This window comes from Myxine glutinosa, chromosome 2 (genome assembly GCF_964187855.1).
Source record: "Myxine glutinosa chromosome 2, kmMyxGlut1.1, whole genome shotgun sequence".
Lineage (NCBI taxonomy): Eukaryota > Metazoa > Chordata > Myxini > Myxiniformes > Myxinidae > Myxine > Myxine glutinosa.
This window is the reverse complement of record NC_136262.1, coordinates 215,261,334-215,278,393: the sequence shown is the minus strand read 5'-3', so window position 1 is coordinate 215,278,393 and position 17,060 is coordinate 215,261,334. Positions and strand designations below refer to the sequence as shown.

The 17,060-nt window shown below is 50.0% G+C and overlaps 1 protein-coding gene across 1 annotated transcript in view; it reads left to right on the top strand.

The window, feature by feature from the left end:
* LOC137420861 (insulin-like growth factor-binding protein-like 1) overlaps positions 1–17,060 on the top strand; it is a 70,238-nt gene that overhangs the window by 39,963 nt on the left and 13,215 nt on the right. Inside the window, exon 2 of the mRNA XM_068106318.2 lies at positions 2,849–2,958. Within this exon, the coding sequence (XP_067962419.1) occupies positions 2,849–2,958 (110 nt within the window). The remainder of the gene's footprint in view (positions 1–2,848; positions 2,959–17,060) is intronic.

The following is a 17,060-nucleotide window of genomic DNA, read 5'->3' as shown; positions in this document are numbered from 1 at the left end:
GCTTGCCTGTAATCATAAAGCTTCTATTTATTATGTACCTACGTACAAAGCACGGGTCATTATTGCTACAATGTGTAATAATAATAATAATACATTTATTTTATATAGCGCTTTTCAAGAAGCCCAAAGGCGCTTTGACAGAGAACAAAAAAAACAAGTGCAAAAAGCCAAAAATCAACAGGTAAATAATCAAAGCAAAAGGAAGGAGAAGGAGAAGAGATAGTCAGGGGTTAAATGCTGTGGGTTAAATGTTGAATGCAGTGTTGAACAGGTGGGTCTTGAGTGATGTTTTGAATGTGGTGAGTGAGGAGGAGTCTCTGATGGTGTGAGGTAGTGAGTTCCAGAGGATGGGAGCAGCGATGGAGAAGGCCCTGTCCCCCCAGGATCTGAATTTGGTCCGCATGGGGGGGGGGGGGGGGTCAGGAGGTTGGTACCAGCAGAGCGGAGGTTGCGGGTGGGAGTGTGTCTGGAGAGGAGGTCAGTCAGGTAGGATGGGGCCAGGTTATGGAGGGCTTTGTAGGTCAATAGGAGGATTTTGTACTGGATTCTCTGGGGGATGGGGAGCCAGTGAAGCTTGTAAAGGACGGGGGTGATGTGGTGACGGGTCCCGGAATGGGTGAGTAGACGGGCAGCGGAGTTCTGAATGTATTGGAGTTTATTGATGATTTATTGAGGGTGAACCAAAGAGGAGGCTGTTGCAGTAGTCCAGACGGGAGGTGATGAAGCCTGGATGAGGGTTTCTGCAGCCATGGAGGAGAGGGATGGACGGAGACGGGCGATGTTTTTCAGGTGAAAGAAGGCTGTCTTTGTGATCTGTTTAGTGTATTTGTCGAAGGAGAGGGTTTGGTCAAAGATGACGCCAAGATTCCGGATGTGAGGGGAGGTGGATACTGGGATACCGTCGATGTTGAGGGCAAAGTTATGGGTGGATTTGGTGAGCGTTTTTGGGCCAATGATGATTATTTCAGATTTATCATAGTTAAGTTTGAGGAAGTTGTAAGCACGCCCCCACAGGTATAAATAGATACATTGCCTTCAGAAAGCATTGACACCACTTGACTTTTTTCACATTTTGATGTGTTGCAGCCTGAATGTAAAATGGATTATATTGAGATTTCTTTTGTCACTGATCTACACATAATACCCCATAATGTCAGAGTGGGTTTTTGTTTTTTTAGAAATTCATAATTTTTGAACTAAATTTTAGATGTATAGATATCGATAACAGACAGACTGCATATAGATCGATAATATTTGCTGGTTTTATCGAAGGTAGACGAGGGTCATTAGGGTTAGATACTCACAATAGTTTAAGGCATGGGGAAAAAAGCATAACAACATGTTCATTGTTCATACAAGAACAGTACTCGGTAGAGCGCACACCTCCGCCAGGCTGAACAGTTTGTTTTTGTATCCCAATGACAGGCCAGATCTGGATTAAGACCGGAACCAAAATATAATTGCTTGTTCTTTGTCACCTAACCACCTCGACCACCAAGTTTAGTCATAAGTCATCCGTAACTTTAAAAAAAAAATAGCATGTGACATGTAGCTTTTCACCCGATCCCTCAATGGTGAAGAATCACTTCAAAATTAAATAAAACACGTATCCGAATCCATATTCAGATCTTCACCAAAATCGAATCCATTCGTCCTTGTCACACACACAACCTCTTCACCAAGTTTCGTCCAAATGTGCCCATAACTTTTTGAGATATCATGTTATGTATCGGTTGTAGCGCCATCACTCAATGGTGAAGAATCACTTGGTAATTCAAGAAGCCGGATCTTCACCAAAATCTAATAATTTCGTCCATGTCACATGTCATCCTCTCTGCCAAATTTCGTCCGAATCTGTCTACAACTTTTTGAGATATCTTGTTCACAGACAGACAGACAGACAGACAGACAGACAGGGGTGAAAACATAACCTCAATCATCTTCGGTGGCGGAGGTAATAAATTAAAAATATATTCAAGTATTTTCTTATGAATCATATAAAAACCTTGGAATGTCTTGGACTATTGTGAGTATTTCGTCCAAACCTTTTGAACGCCCTCATAACATTGGGTGCAGGTTATGTGCAGTGAGCCGGTGGAGTTCAAGTCCAGATCTGAACTCAAGTTCACAGAAAGTCAACCAAAATGTATCAATGGGTTGAAGGTAGTACCCGCTGCTAAAAGTTCATCTGAAATAAATGTCTGAAATAAATGAAAGAAAATTGTCTGAAATAAATGCAAATACATTTTGCATATTTCATATATTGCACAATTGTGTGTGCTGGGATTTTGTTTTCCTTTTTTTTTTTTTAAACAAATATAGATTACGATAGAGGGGAATTAAATTGATCATGGGATGTGACATGACGGGTGCACAAACTCTATGTCTGTGCAAGTGGCCAAACATTGAGGAAAGGTATATGGTGGAAAGCAAAGACCAAACATCTTACGTGTGATCGGAAGTACACCCGACGGATCGGATCGGAAGTACTTACGTGTAATACAGAGTATCGCCCCTCTGAAGAACACACGGACCACACAAGTGGTTATGAACATTTCTAGAGGTGACAATTTCCCTTGCTCGTCGGCAAAAATGGTAGAGTTGGAACTATGGTATATATGAGAGTTGCACTTGGATTGCCATGGACAAGGCATGGGCATCCTGTACATAACTAGTTGATAACGTTTACATTCTCACACAATGATGCAGTGCCCCTTGCTTACAAGGCAATATAAAGTATGAACCAGATCCAGAGACTGACACATGAGGCACCTGTGCCAGGTGAGCTTTGATCGTTGTACTTGTATAGGTGTTTTGTTTTAAAAATGCTGTCTGTGTTCCTTCACAGCACCTGTTATCGTACGAGCACCAAAGAATATCCACAATGTCACAGGCTCTCAGGTGTACCTGTCTTGTGAGGTCAAGGCCATTCCTATCCCGATCGTCACTTGGCGCAAGGTGAGTTAATCTTCCTCTAGTCCTTGCACATGCCTGGTGTTTCCAACGAGTGTATACTTTGCATCACAAGCTCTACTTAATCATGCACACGATATTCAAATTGTATACATTTGATGGAGTTTGGAATTTCGAGATTTGGACAGAGGATTGATCGTTTCATATTCATTATTTAATAAGGTAAAATAATTAAATTGCATTTCCTTGTGCAAAACATAACTCAAGTGAGATGGTGTATTTTTATGAATGGCCTGGCCCAATAGTACAGTGGCAAAGCTGATAAATTGTGTACATTTTCCTACCAGCATCAAAATTGGCATGCAAGTGTATTCTGGTATGCTAATTAACATTTGATATATTGCCAATTTCAATTGTACCCATGTTCCCTCAAATCCAAGATGGCCACTGATTGAATTATTATTGTGAAGGAGCTGGGGCTCCCACGTCGATCGGAAGAATGGACGCGACAAAAAGCTGGAATTCATCCGAGTTGCTTTATTCAAACCAAACACTCAGGCACTCTGAAAAGCCCGTTTATCGGGCAGCAATATATATACATATTATCCCGGAGCGTTTGCCCAGGAAAGGCGAGAGGGGGCGTGGCCCAGCGTCCCGACCGAGGCCTGGCAAGTTGAGCGCGGGCCTGCCCAGGCGTCCTGGACGAGCCCGGCATGGTGATCGCTCCGCGTCCTTGATAGGTGCAAGGCGATTGTGAAAACCCAGCGGTAGCCGCTACACACGTCCCCCCAGAATCGACTTGCACCGGCAGGGTCAATTTGAGGGGGGTCCTGATGACCCGGCCGAAGCGACCCCTGGCGGGTCGTGGGAGGGGGTCCGGTGTGGTGGTGGGCGGTCGAGTGGGGGGCACCGTGGATGGGGGGCGGCCTCGCCGCGGCGGAAGGGCCACCCGTGGTGGGTGGTCGACGCCCACGTGCGCCGGCTTGAGGCGGTCCAACGCAATCCGGTCCGACCTGCCGCCGATGTCGATGACGAACGACTTGTCGTCCCGTCGCAGCACCCGGAAGGGCCCGTCGTACGGCGGCCGGAGTGGCCCCCGATGTGCGTCGTGACGCACAAAAACATACTCCGCTGTGCGAAGTGCTGGGGGGACGTAGGACTGGGGGTCACCGTGGTGGGATGTTGGCACGGGGGCAAACCGTCGGGCGGCCTCCTGGAGGTCCGAGCGCTGGTGAGCTGCGAACCAGGGACTGGTAGCGTCGGGCACGAATTCGCCCGGGACGTGTAGCGCCTGGCCATAGACAAGCTCGGCGGTGGATGCCTGGAGGTCCTCCTTGGGGGCCGTGCGGAGGCCCAAAAGGACCCACGGCAGCCGGTCGGCCCAACCGCCGTCTTGAAGGCCGGCCATGAGCGCGGCCTTCATGGAGCGGTGGAATCGCTCGCACAACCCGTTTGCTTGGGGGTGGTAGGCCGTAGTACGGTGGAGCTTGACCCCCAGGTTGTGGGCGACCGCGCCCCACAGCTCGGAGGTGAACTGTGGTCCGCGGTCTGACGAGATGTCCGCCGGTGCGCCGAAGCGGGCGACCCAGGTGGCGATGAAAGCCTGCGCCACGTCGGCGGTGGTGGTGGAGACGAGGGGAACGGCCTCCGGCCACCTGGTGGTCCTGTCCACCATGGTGAGCAGGTGTGTGAACCCCCGTGACGGGGGGAGGGGGCCCACCAGATCCATGTTGACGTGGTCGAAACGTCGTTCGGGCACGGTGAAAGGTGCCAGCGGGGCCTGGGTGTGTCGGTGGACCTTGGCCCGTTGGCAGGCCGTGCAGGTGCTGGTCCAATCGCGGACGTCCCGACGAAGGCCGTGCCAGACGAATCGCGCTGACACCAGCTTCTGGGAAGCTTTCCGGCCCGGGTGGGAAAGGCCGTGGAGGGAGGCGAAGATGCGGCGTTGCCAGGTGACGGGCACGATGGGGCGAGGCTGGCCTTGGGAGACGTCGCAGAGCAGGACAGTGTCCGCGAAGGGGATGTCGGCCAGGCGGAGGCCCGTGTCCGCCGCCCGGAGGGCTTGCACCGTGGTGTCGGTGGTTTGGTCCGCCGCCATAAGCGCAAAGTCCACGCCCAGGTGGACCGCGTTCGCGCTGGCCCGGGAAAGACAGTCGGCCACGGCGTTGTTTTTGCCGGCGACGTGCCAGATGTCCGTGGTAAACTCCGACACGGCGGAGAGGTGGCCATGTTGGCGGGCCGACCACGGCTCCGTGACCTTGGCCATGGCGTAAACCAACGGCTTGTGGTCGACGAACGCCGTGAAAGGTCGGCCCTCCAGGAGGTGGCGGAAATGGCGGACGGCCAGGTGTAGACCGAGGAGCTCCCGGTCAAACGTGCTGTATTTGAGCTCGTTCGGCCGGAGCTGCCGGCTGAAAAAAGCGAGTGGCTGCCAAACCCCGTTCACCCATTGCTCATGTACGGCGCCCACCGCATAGTCGGAGGCATCCGTGGTGAGGGCGATGGGAGCGTTGAGCACCGGGTGAGCGAGCAGTGTTGCGTCGGCGAGGGCCTGCTTTGAGCTTTGGAAGGCCGCATCCATTGCTGCGGACCAGGCGATGTCGTGCTTGGCCGGCTTGCCCCGGAGGGCTTCGTAGAGGGGCCGCATGAGTTGAGCAGCGCGGGGCACGAAGCGGTGATAAAAATTCACCATTCCCAGGAATTCCTGCAGGGCCTTTATGGTGCGGGGACGCGGGAACGTGGTGATGGCCTCGACCTTGGTTGGCAGCGGCACGGCCCCGTTCTTGGTGATGTGGTGGCCCAAAAAATAAACGGCCGTCGTGCCGAAGTGGCATTTGGCCGGGTTGACGATGAGGCCGTGCTCGCTGAGGCGCCCGAACAGTGTTCGGAGGTGGAGGAGGTGCTCGGCCCGGGACGTGCTGGTGATGAGGATGTCGTCCAGGTAAACGAAAAGGAACGGCAGGTCACGCAGCACGCCGTCCATCAAGCGCTGGAATGCCTGAGCCGCGTTCTTGAGACCAAACGGCATCCGCAAGAATTCGAATAAGCCGAACGGCGTGATGACTGCCGTTTTAGGGATGTCGGCCGCCCTGACAGGTACCTGGTGATATCCCCGTATGAGATCAATTTTCGAAAAAATGACCCGTCCCGCCAGACAGGCGGAGAAGTCTTGGATATGCGGGATCGGGTACCTGTCGGGGGTGGTAGCGTCATTGAGACGGCGGTAGTCGCCACACGGGCACCATCCACCCCCCGGCTTTGGCACGATGTGCAGTGGCGAGGCCCACGCACTATCGGAGCGCCGCACGATGCCGAGGTGCTCCAACGCGTCGAATTCGGCCTTCGCCACGGCGAGCTTGGCTGGGTCGAGGCGGCGGGCCCTGGCGTAGACCGGCGGGCCCGTGGTTGGTATGTGGTGCTCGATCCCATGCCGTACTGCGACGGCCGAAAACGTCGGCCGCGTGAGGGCCGGGAACTCCGTGAGCAGGCGAGCAAACTCGTTCGCCGCCGGGACGGCGCATGCCAGCTCGGTCGGCGCGGAGCTGCTCAATGTGCATACCAGGGAGCTGAAGGTTTCGGCGTTGATTAAACGACGCCGTTGGACGTCCACCAGCAGTCCGTGTGCGCAGAGGAAGTCGGCGCCTAGCAGAGCCATGGGCACGTTTGCGGTTACAAACGTCCAAGCAAAGCGTTGGCCGCCGAAGCAGAGGGTGACGTTGCACGGGCCAAAGGTGCGGATGGTCGATCCGTTGGCCGCAACCAAGGAGGGGCCGCAAACCGCGGATTGCCTGTCCTGGTCAGAGGCGGGTATGACGCTCAGTTGGGCGCCGGTGTCGCACAGGAAGCGCCGTCCGGACGCTTTATCCGTGATGAACAGTAAGTTGCCCGTGTGGCCGGCGCTCATGGCTGGTAATGAACGCCGGCCCGGCCGTTTCCCGGCCTGCCAAAGGTGCACGGGGGTCGGCATGTCCGGGCCTTCTGTCCGAACCTGGCATGATAGTAACACCACGCTTGGTCAGGTGGAGGCCCCGGTCGTCGTGCTGGAGGTGGTCGGCTCGGTGTAGCGGCCGCCATTTGCGTCGGCAGTTCGGTCGTCGACCGTGCCGGGTGCTCGGGCGCCATGGGTGTTGCGTCGGACGGCGGTGGGTCCCATGTCGCCGCTGCGATGCGCTGACCTGCGGCGGAGATCTTGTCGGCTTCTCTGGCAAGGGCCCGGGGATCTGTGATCGTCGTGCTTGCCAGGGCGAGGCGTACCGGGTTAGGCAGCTGATGGAGGAACAGCTCCCGGAACAGGAATGCCGGAGAGTGCTCGCCGAGCAGTGAAAGCATGTAGTCCATTCGCTCGGAAGGGCGCGTGTCGCCGAGCTCGGGCAGGTCGAGCAGGCGCCGTGCGCGTTCCGCCGATGGGAGGGCGAAAGCGTCGAGGAGAAGCTTCTTAATCGCGCCGTATTTGTCAGCGGCTGGCGGGCTCTCGAGGAGGCTCAGGGCGCGGGCCGCTGTGGCCGAACCAAGCGCTGCTACCACATGGTGGAAGCGGGTGTCGTCGGCCGTGATGCCTCGCAGGGCGAACAGGGAATCCACCTGTGCGAACTAAACTGCCGCGTGAGCCTCCCAGAAGGTAGGCAGTTTAAGGGCGACTGCCATGTCCATGTCGGTAGGTCACCAATGAAGGAGCTGGGGCTCCCACGTCGATCGGAAGAATGGACGCGACAAAAAGCTGGAATTCATCCGAGTTGCTTTATTCAAACCAAACACTCAGGCACTCTGAAAAGCCCGTTTATCGGGCAGCAATATATGTACATATTATCCCGGAGCGTTTGCCCAGGAAAGGCGAGAGGGGGCGTGGCCCAGCGTCCCGACCGAGGCCTGGCAAGTTGAGCGCGGGCCTGCCCAGGCGTCCTGGATGAGCCCGGCATGGTGATCGCTCCGCGTCCTTGATAGGTGCAAGGCGATTGTGAAAACCCAGCGGTAGCCGCTACAATTGGTCATATATCAGCTTCTGTATGACTTAGAATAATGATTGTGGTGTCTATTCAATTTTCTTAGGGGGCAACAAATCCAATTTTATGGTTCACTAGCAGAGTACCCACTCTCTGGGTAAGTGGAGTTTGTACATTACTTGAAAAAGGATAATCTGTATATTGCAAGGAGACTCTATCTATAGATGTTTGTGTGGTGTGTGTCGAGGGGGTCTAAGAGGTGTAAAAGAGGGTCTGATGGGTCTAAAATGTCCAAAAGGGTCTCCGATTCCTTAATATCTCTTCCTGGTTACTCCCTCCTCCGGTATGATAGACCGGTGCCTCGTCCTGGTGGTGGGGTTGCTATCTTTATCAAAAACTCTCTTCCTCACTCTCCTTGCACTGCCATCTTTCAACTACACCCCCAGGAGTACCTCTGGCTACGGCTTCCCCTCCACTCACACCTTTTGTTCATATGTGTTCTGTACCGTCCACCAAGCAGTGATGACTCCATTTACATCTCGCTGTCTGACAACATGGACCGACTTATATCCACTCATCCCAACTTTCTCTTCCTCATATGTGGCGACTTCAACTTTCATCATGCCAACTGGCTAGGTGTGGGTACCTCTCGTAGCAGCCATGGCACCTCAGCAAAGGACTTCTGCGACTCACTAGGACCGACTCAATCTGTCAATTTCCCGACCCGGATCCCAGTCAATGGAGAATCTTCTCTTCTTGACTTGGTTATGACCAACTTCCCTGCAAATGTCTGCTGCTCTTCTTCTGCCCCAATTGGTTCTTCTGATCATTTGCTTGTTAAAGTGGACATCTCTCTGGCCATTCGCAGAGACCCTCCTCAGCATCGATGAGTCTGGCATTTGACTCAGGCCAACTGGCATGGTCTTCAAGCAGCCATCAATCATCTGGACTGGTCTCCCATATCTACTGCCTCTGACATCAACTCATCCTGGGAATTCTTCCAAAGAAAATTGCTCTCTCATGCACAAATTTATCCCATCTCGTCTTCAGTTGTCATATCCTTCCTCCCATCCATGGTACACTGAATCTTGTGGTGAGGCAGTTGCCATGAAACAACTTGCCTTCACCTCATGGATGGCAAATCCAATTGTAGAAAATCTCAGTTCCTTTCACAAAGCTTGGAACAAGTGTGTGTCTACCCTCAGGAGAGCCAGGAAGCACTATCTCTCTACTCTCAAGAGTGAACTCTCAAACCTGTCTCCCTCCTCCAAAACCTGGTGGCACCTGGTCAAATCTGTTTCTGGTGTTTGTTCCCCCTCCCAGAGCTGTAGATAGAGAGAGTTTGGCCGACTAAACAATAGGCGCCATGTTGTTACCCAAGGTCAAGTGCACGCGCGCGTGCGTTCAAGCGTGCATGCAACTGACTGCTATGAGGGACGGGTTTATTTTTATGTTCCTGAGTTTCATACATTGTTTAGTCAGTTGCGAATGAGTGGAAGTTGGGATGGATGAGTGGAAGTTGGGATGGATGAGTGGAAGTTGGGATGGATGAGTGGAAGTTGGGATGGATGAGTGGAAGGAGGGACGGATGAGTGGAAAGAAGGATGGATGAGTAGAAGGAGGGATGGATGAGTGGAAGTTGGGATGGATAAGTGGAAGGAATGAAGGATGGATGAGTGGAAGCAGGGATGGTTGAGTGGAAGGAGGGATGGATGAGTGGAAGGAGGGATGGATGAGCGGAAGGAGGGATGGATGAGTGGAAGAAAGGATGGATGAGTGGAAGGAGGGATGGAGGAGTGGAAGGAGGGATGGATGAGTGGAAGGAGGGATGGATGGATGGATCCATCCTTCCTTCCACTCATCATTCATCCCTCCTTCCACTCATCCATCCCTCCTTCCCCTCATCCATCCCAACTTCCACTAAGCGAATGCATGCAATGCGATGCGGGTTCTGCTAGTTACGGAGGTTGGGTAACAACATGGCGCCTGTGAATCACATGACAGCGCTTAACCAATCATAGGGCAGACCAGTTGAAACCGGGTTGACCTAACTCTCTCTATCTACGGCTCTGCCCCCTCCATCCCCTCCCTTACCTCAAACGGCTACACAGCTGACTCCGCACGTGAAAATGCTGAATGCCTCAACTCTTTGTTTGCCTCAAAATCTTGTGTCCCGAACCCATCTCTCTCTGTACCCACCTTACCCGGTCGAACCAAGCTGCTCCTGGACTCGGTGTCCTTCTCCCCTGACAAGGTGGATAAGTTTCTGTCAAACCTCGACTCTGATTCTGCAACTGCACCAGACGGCATCACTCCACGAGTCCTAAAATCCTGCTCTGCCGCTCTATCACACCCTCTCTCTGTTCTCTTCACCCTCTCTTTTGCTCAAGGTCATCTGCCATCTGCTTGGAAATCAGCCAACATTACCGCTTTACATAAAAATGTGCAAAAACAGATCCTTGCAACTACAGACCAATCAGCCTGCTTCCAATAATCAGCAAGGTCATGGAATCCATCATTGCTTCTGACATCAAATCCTTCCTCTTCTCCAATGGCTTGATCTTCGGTCATCAATTTTGATTCAGACCGGGTAATTCTACTCTGGACATGCTGCTTCTGCTGTCTCAACAATGGATGGAGGCCCTCAATCACAAACAGGAAATTAGAGCTGTCTCTTTTGACATATCACGTGCCTTCTATACGGTCTGGCCCCCCGCCCTGCTCACCAAACTCTCCTCTTATGGTATCCATGGAAACCTCCATGCATGGCTTGGGGACTTCCTCACCGGTCGCAGTCAACGCGTGACCTTGAATGGAATTCTTTCATCTCCCCTTCCTGTTTAGGCTGGAGTTCCTCAAGGTCGTGTTCTGGGCCCTGTGCTTTTTTTGGTCTTCATTAATGATCTCTCCGACTCTCTGGAAAATCCTCTCAATCTCTTTGCTGATGACTCCACTCTCTGCCGCTCCATATCTCAACTCTCAGATCGGCAGACGGCAGTCTCTTCACTCTCTGCAGACCTGGACAATATCACAAACTGGACAAACAGGTGGAACATGTCTTTCAATCCTGACAAATTTCCCACTCTTACTTTGTCTCTCCGAAAAGACTGTCTGAATAAACCTCCCATGTGCTTTCTGAAGATTCCTCTTGAAGAAGTTCTGTCACTCAAGCTTTTGGGTCTCGCTATCTGTCATGATCTTTCCTGGGAAAACCACATTTCCAAGCTGACCTCCAAAGCCAGTCGCCGACTGGGCATCTTCCGTCGTGCGAAGTCCTTTCTTGGCACTTCTGAGCTCCTCACCACATACAAAGCTTTCACCCGCAGCTCAATGGAATTCTGCTCTCCCCTTTGGGCTGGTGCTCTTGCCTCACACCGAGGTCGGCTTCACGCGGTTGAAACCAAAGCATTCAGAATCATTGGAATCTCCCGCCATGACGCAGATTCTGAGGGCTTTTCTTTCTCTCACCACAGGCAGGTAGGTGTCTTTCTGTCTTCCACCGACTCATCTCCGGCCTTGCTCCCCCTCACTCTGTCCCCAAAATATTCCTGCAGGACACACAAGATCTGCCAGCAACCCTCTTCTGGTGAAACTGCCAAAATCAAGACTCTCTACTCACCTTCACTCTTTCATTCCTCTTTTCTCCCACCTCTGGAACAAACTTCCACACTATCTTCAATCCCTCTCGTCCCTCCAGGTCTTTAAAACAGCTGTTTAACACTATCTCTTGTCTTCCCCAATCCAAAACGTTGATCTTTTCTACCCCTGGTAAAACACCCCAAATCCGCCTCTTTCAATCCCAAACTTCTTTCCTGAAATTCCTAGTAGTGAAATTCCTAGTCGTGTTGATTTGCTTTATACCGCGTGTCCCTCCCCTCTCTCCCAGCCCCCCACCCCCCTTCCACAGATCTACCGACGTCCTTGTTCTCTACTGTTGTCGTGCTTGTGTGCTTCCCTCTCTCTACCCCCCCCCGCCCCCCCTCTTCTCTCCTGCTCACTTTATTGTAAGTTTTATGTGACAGTGCATGTTTTCATGTTCAATGTATTAGCTCTTCCATGAGCCTCGATTCTGTATACAAAAAAAAAAAAAAAGTCGTAAGGGATCTTAAATACTATTTTATTTATTCGACTTTTTGGTTTGTGATAGGCTATGGTATAGGCACTGAAAAGTCATGTAATCTGGTTGCTTGTGGGACCTATAATGAAAGGGAGACAATTCTAATTTGGCTCATACATACGGAACAGGGGTTTCCTGTCCTATATATCTATGGTCCTTGATGTCGGAGTAGTTACTGGACAAAGTGATGGGACTGGTTCACCACAATGGAGAAACAAGAAAGAGCAATCAGAGATTACAGACCCTCGCCAGGACCTGTTTGTGTGGTTTATTGACGATGTAGATTCATGTTCAATCCAATATCGCTGCAAAAACACGTGATTGATGATATCAATTTAATTCTTCCATATCATTTTTCTGTAGATCATGCTCAATAAATTTCAAACTGATCAGATCAAGTGTTCTACTCGTCTAATTATGACGTCATAATGAAGGCACCAATGACATCATCATGAATATATGTTGATCCCCATGGGGAGTACTAGACAATGAGACATGCTTCAATTTTTCCATGGAGCTGTTTCAGAGATAGAGGTGCAAAATTTCCAGTTTTTCCAAGATGTCGCCAGTATCACGTGACCTATGATGTCATAATTATCATTAAAAAAAATTATACAGGAGGAGGCGCTCCTATGGTGATAATTTCCTGTCAATCGGACCAACAGTTGCAGAGAAAAGCATACTCATTCTGGATGGACAAACAGACGGATGAAAAATCACTCATAGAGCGACACTTAGCAAAAGAGAACAAAGTAGAATGGCACTCAGTAGAGCATCCATTTGACCTCAAAAATAATTGCTGGTTGAATTCAGTGACTTGATATGCAAATACTCTTCAAATTTTAAGTTAATAGGATGAAAATTGAAAATTTTAGAAATTTGGCCAATGTTGACATTTTGGCCTATGTTGACCTCAAATATAATTGGTGGTTGAATTCAGATCGCCTATATGAAAATCCTATTCAAATTTCAAGTCAATCGGATGAAAATTGAGGATATTAGAAATTTGAAATAGTTGTTGACCTTTAGTCTATGTTGACCTTTTTGCCTATGCTGATCTCAAAAATAGTTGGTGGTTGAATTCAGTTCGCTGACATGAAAATCCTATTGAAATTTCAAGTCAATCGCATGAAAATTGAGGATTTTAGAAATTTTAAAAGGTTTTTTTTTTTTTGGTATACAGGATCGAGGCTCGTGAAAGAGCTAACATTTATCACACAAAAAAAATCAAACAGACACACAAAACATATAATACGGGTAGCGGTAGACAAGATGGGGAGAGAAGGGGAAGCACACAAACACAACATTTGAGAGCAGGGACATCGGGAGATCTGTGGGAGGGCTTGGGGGGAGGAGGCGTTGGAATGAGGGGGGGGGGGGGAGGGAGGGGTGGGAGAAGTATAAAACACAAAGACACTGCAAGGACTTCCAGGAAGGAAGTTGGTATTTCAAAAAAGTGAATCTGGGGTGAAATTAGCGGGGGTAGAAAAGATCAAGGTTTTGGATGGGGGAAGATAAGAGATGGTGAGATTAGTAAGAAGATAAGAGATTCTTGTTCTACAAATCAGAAGAAAAGCCTCCTCGAGAACTTGCGCTCCTTCTTATATCTTTCCTATTTTGTCTCTTGTCATCTTCTTTAAGTTGACTCGTCGTTACCCGAGTCGGTAGAAGACAGAAAGCCCACCAACCTGCCTGCGGAGAGTAAGTGAAAGACCCTCGGAGTTAGCTTCATCGCAGGAGATTCCAATGATTCTGAAAGCTTTGGTTTCAACAGCTTGAAGCTGAGCTAGGTGTGAGGCAGGAGCACCAGCCCAGCGGAGGGAACAGTATTCCATTGAGCTGCGGATGAAAGCCTTGTATGTGGTGAGGATCTCAGGTGTGCCAAGGAAGGACTTCGCACGACGGAGGATGCCCAGTCGGCGACTGGCTTTGGAGGCCAGATTTGAAATGTGGTTTTCCCAGGAAAGATCATGGCAGATAGTGAGACCCAAAAGCTTGAGTGACAGAACTTCTTGGAGAGGATTTATCAGAAAGTGGATGGGAGGGTTGTCCAGTCGGTCTTTTCGGAGAGACATAGTAAGAGTGTGACATTTGTCAGGATTGAAAGACATGTTCCACTTGTTTGACCAGTCTGTGATTTTGTCCAGGTCTGCAGAGTGAGGAGGCTGCAGACTGCCGATCTGAGGGATGAGGAATGGAGCGGCAGAGAGTGGAGTCATCAGCAAAGAGACCGAGAGGATTTTCAAGAGAGTCAGAGAGATCATTGATGAAGACCAGAAAAAGCACAGGGCCCAGAACACTGCGTTGGGGAACTCCAGCCTGAACAGGAAGGGGAGATGAGAGAAATCCATTCAGGGCCACACGTTGACTACGACCAAAGAGGAAGTCCGCAAGCCAAGCGTGGAGAATTCCATGGATACCATAGGAGGAGAGTTTGGTGAGCAGAGCGGGGTGCCAGACCGTATCGAAGGCACGTGATATGTCAAGGGAGACAGCTCTAATTTCCTGTTTGGTATTGAGGACCTCCATCCATTGTTGAGACAGCAGAAGCAGCATGTCCAGAGTAGAGTGACCTGGTCTGAAACCAAATTGATGATCAGAGATCAAGCCATTTGAGAAGAGGAAAGATTTGATATCTGAAGCAATGACGGATTTCATGTATTTGCTGATAATTGGGAGAAGTCTGATTGGTCTGTAGTTGCAAGGATCTGTTTTTGCACCTTTTTTGTGGAGAGAGGTAATGTTGGCTGATTTCGAAGCTGATGGCAGATGACCTTGAGCAAAAGAGAGGGTGAAGAGAACAGAGAGAGGGAGTGAAAGAGCGGCGGAGCAGGATTTTAGGACCCGTGGGCTGATGCCGATGCCGTCAAGATTGTTGACCTTTTGATCTTTGGACCTAAAAAATAAATGTGATTCTGTCAGATAACCAGCCCTACAATTTGGTGAAGTTTCCTGAAGATTGGTTTAAAATTTCGACCTGTAGGCAAGTATAAGTGAGCGGGCAGACAAATACACACACACACACAAACCGGAGTGATCAACATACTTGTCAAAAATATATTTTTTTGCCCAAGTAACAAATGGACCCAAATGCAATACCGTCTCCCCTGGCGAGGATAATAACCCAAAACAATAACACCAATGAGAAATCCCAAAAGTAAAAATGATAAAGCATTTTTTTGACATGTTTTTGAAAAATATTTCGTGGAAAACGAAAATCGGGACACCTCCGCGCCATACCACCCCTCCAACCTTCCTCCTCCCTGACTGAGTATACCCTAAAAAATGGTGTTGATCAGCCCAAGGGTCTCGTTGTAGTTACCAGACAAAGACATGCAGAAACAATTCGACATTTTTTTTTTTTTTTTAAGAGAGAGATGATTAAAAGAACATATGTGCCTGAAATGCTCATTTCTACAGTTTAGGGTGAGGCAGACAACCAACATGACTGCCAAATGCCCAATAGACTCCTGCTCAAGTTACATACCGGTACATATTCTATGAAAGATTTCCCTTTTTTTTTTTTTTTTCTTTTTTTCTATACTGAATCGAGGCTCGTGAAAGAGCTGACAACCGCGAGGGAAAGACAAAGACAGTACATGGGGACCGCGAGGGAAAGACAGTACATGGGGACCGCGAGGGAAAGACAAAAACAGCACATGGGGACCGCGAGGGAAAGACAAAGACAGTACATGGGGACCGCGAGGGAAAGACAAAGACAGTACATGGGGACCGCGAGGGAAAGACAAAGACAGTACATGGGGACCGCGAGGGAAAGACAAAAACAGCACATGGGGACCGCGAGGGAAAGACAGTACATGGGGACCGCGAGGGAAAGACAAAGACAGCACATAGGGACCGCGAGGGAAAGACAAAGACAGTACATGGGGACCGCGAGGGAAAGACAAAGACAGCACATAGGGACCGCGAGGGAAAGACAAAAACAGCACATGGGGACCGCGAGGGAAAGACAAAGACAGTACATGGGGACCGCGAGGGAAAGACAAAGACAGTACATGGGGACCGCGAGGGAAAGACAAAGACAGTACATGGGGACCGCGAGGGAAAGACAAAAACAGCACATGGGGACCGCGAGGGAAAGACAGTACATGGGGACCGCGAGGGAAAGACAAAGACAGCACATAGGGACCGCGAGGGAAAGACAAAGACAGTACATGGGGACCGCGAGGGAAAGACAAAAACAGCACATGGGGACCGTGAGGGAAAGACAGTACATGGGGACCGCGAGGGAAAGACAAAGACAGTACATGGGGACCGCGAGGGAAAGACAGTACATGGGGACCGCGAGGGAAAGACAGTACATGGGGACCGCGAGGGAAAGACAAAAACAGCACATGGGGACTGCGAGGGAAAGACAAAGACAGTACATGGGGACCACGAGGGAAAGACAAAGACAGCACATGGGGACCGCGAGGGAAAGACAAAGACAGCACATAGGGACCGCGAGGGAAAGACAAAGACAGTACATGGGGACCGCGAGGGAAAGACAAAGACAGTACATGGGGACCGCGAGGGAAAGACCATAATTTATGGTCTTTTATGGTATGGTATGGAAAGTATGGAAAGAATGGAAAGAAAATTTATGGTATGGAAAGACCATTTATGGAAAGACCATAAAGACCATAAAGACCTTCCAGTATGCCCTTGGTTTCAATGTGAAGGTAACTATTATGTAATCAGGAAAAACAATTAGATTTCGCCTCTTGATGATTATGGCATATTTTTTCCCTGGCAGAGATTATTGGAAGTAGCTTCGCTGGTGGCTAAATAATTCCTGCTCATGAAATGTGAAAATGACACTCACCTATGCTTTGCAGGTTAATGCTAAGGCCATAGACAAGCTTGCTCGAGATGTGCTAGAGTTACACCAAAGTTTGCATGTTGCCAAAGTGTACCCCAAGTATGCTTTCTGTTTGGGGTCGCATATCTTGGTCGCATATTTTCAGGGTGGGGGGATGACCCCAATTCTATCCATGTAAATGTGTGTCGTATAGCGCCACCCGGTGGTATCCAAATCAGTATTACAAATCATCTGGCATACGGAAAGTTTCAACGACTTGATAATATGC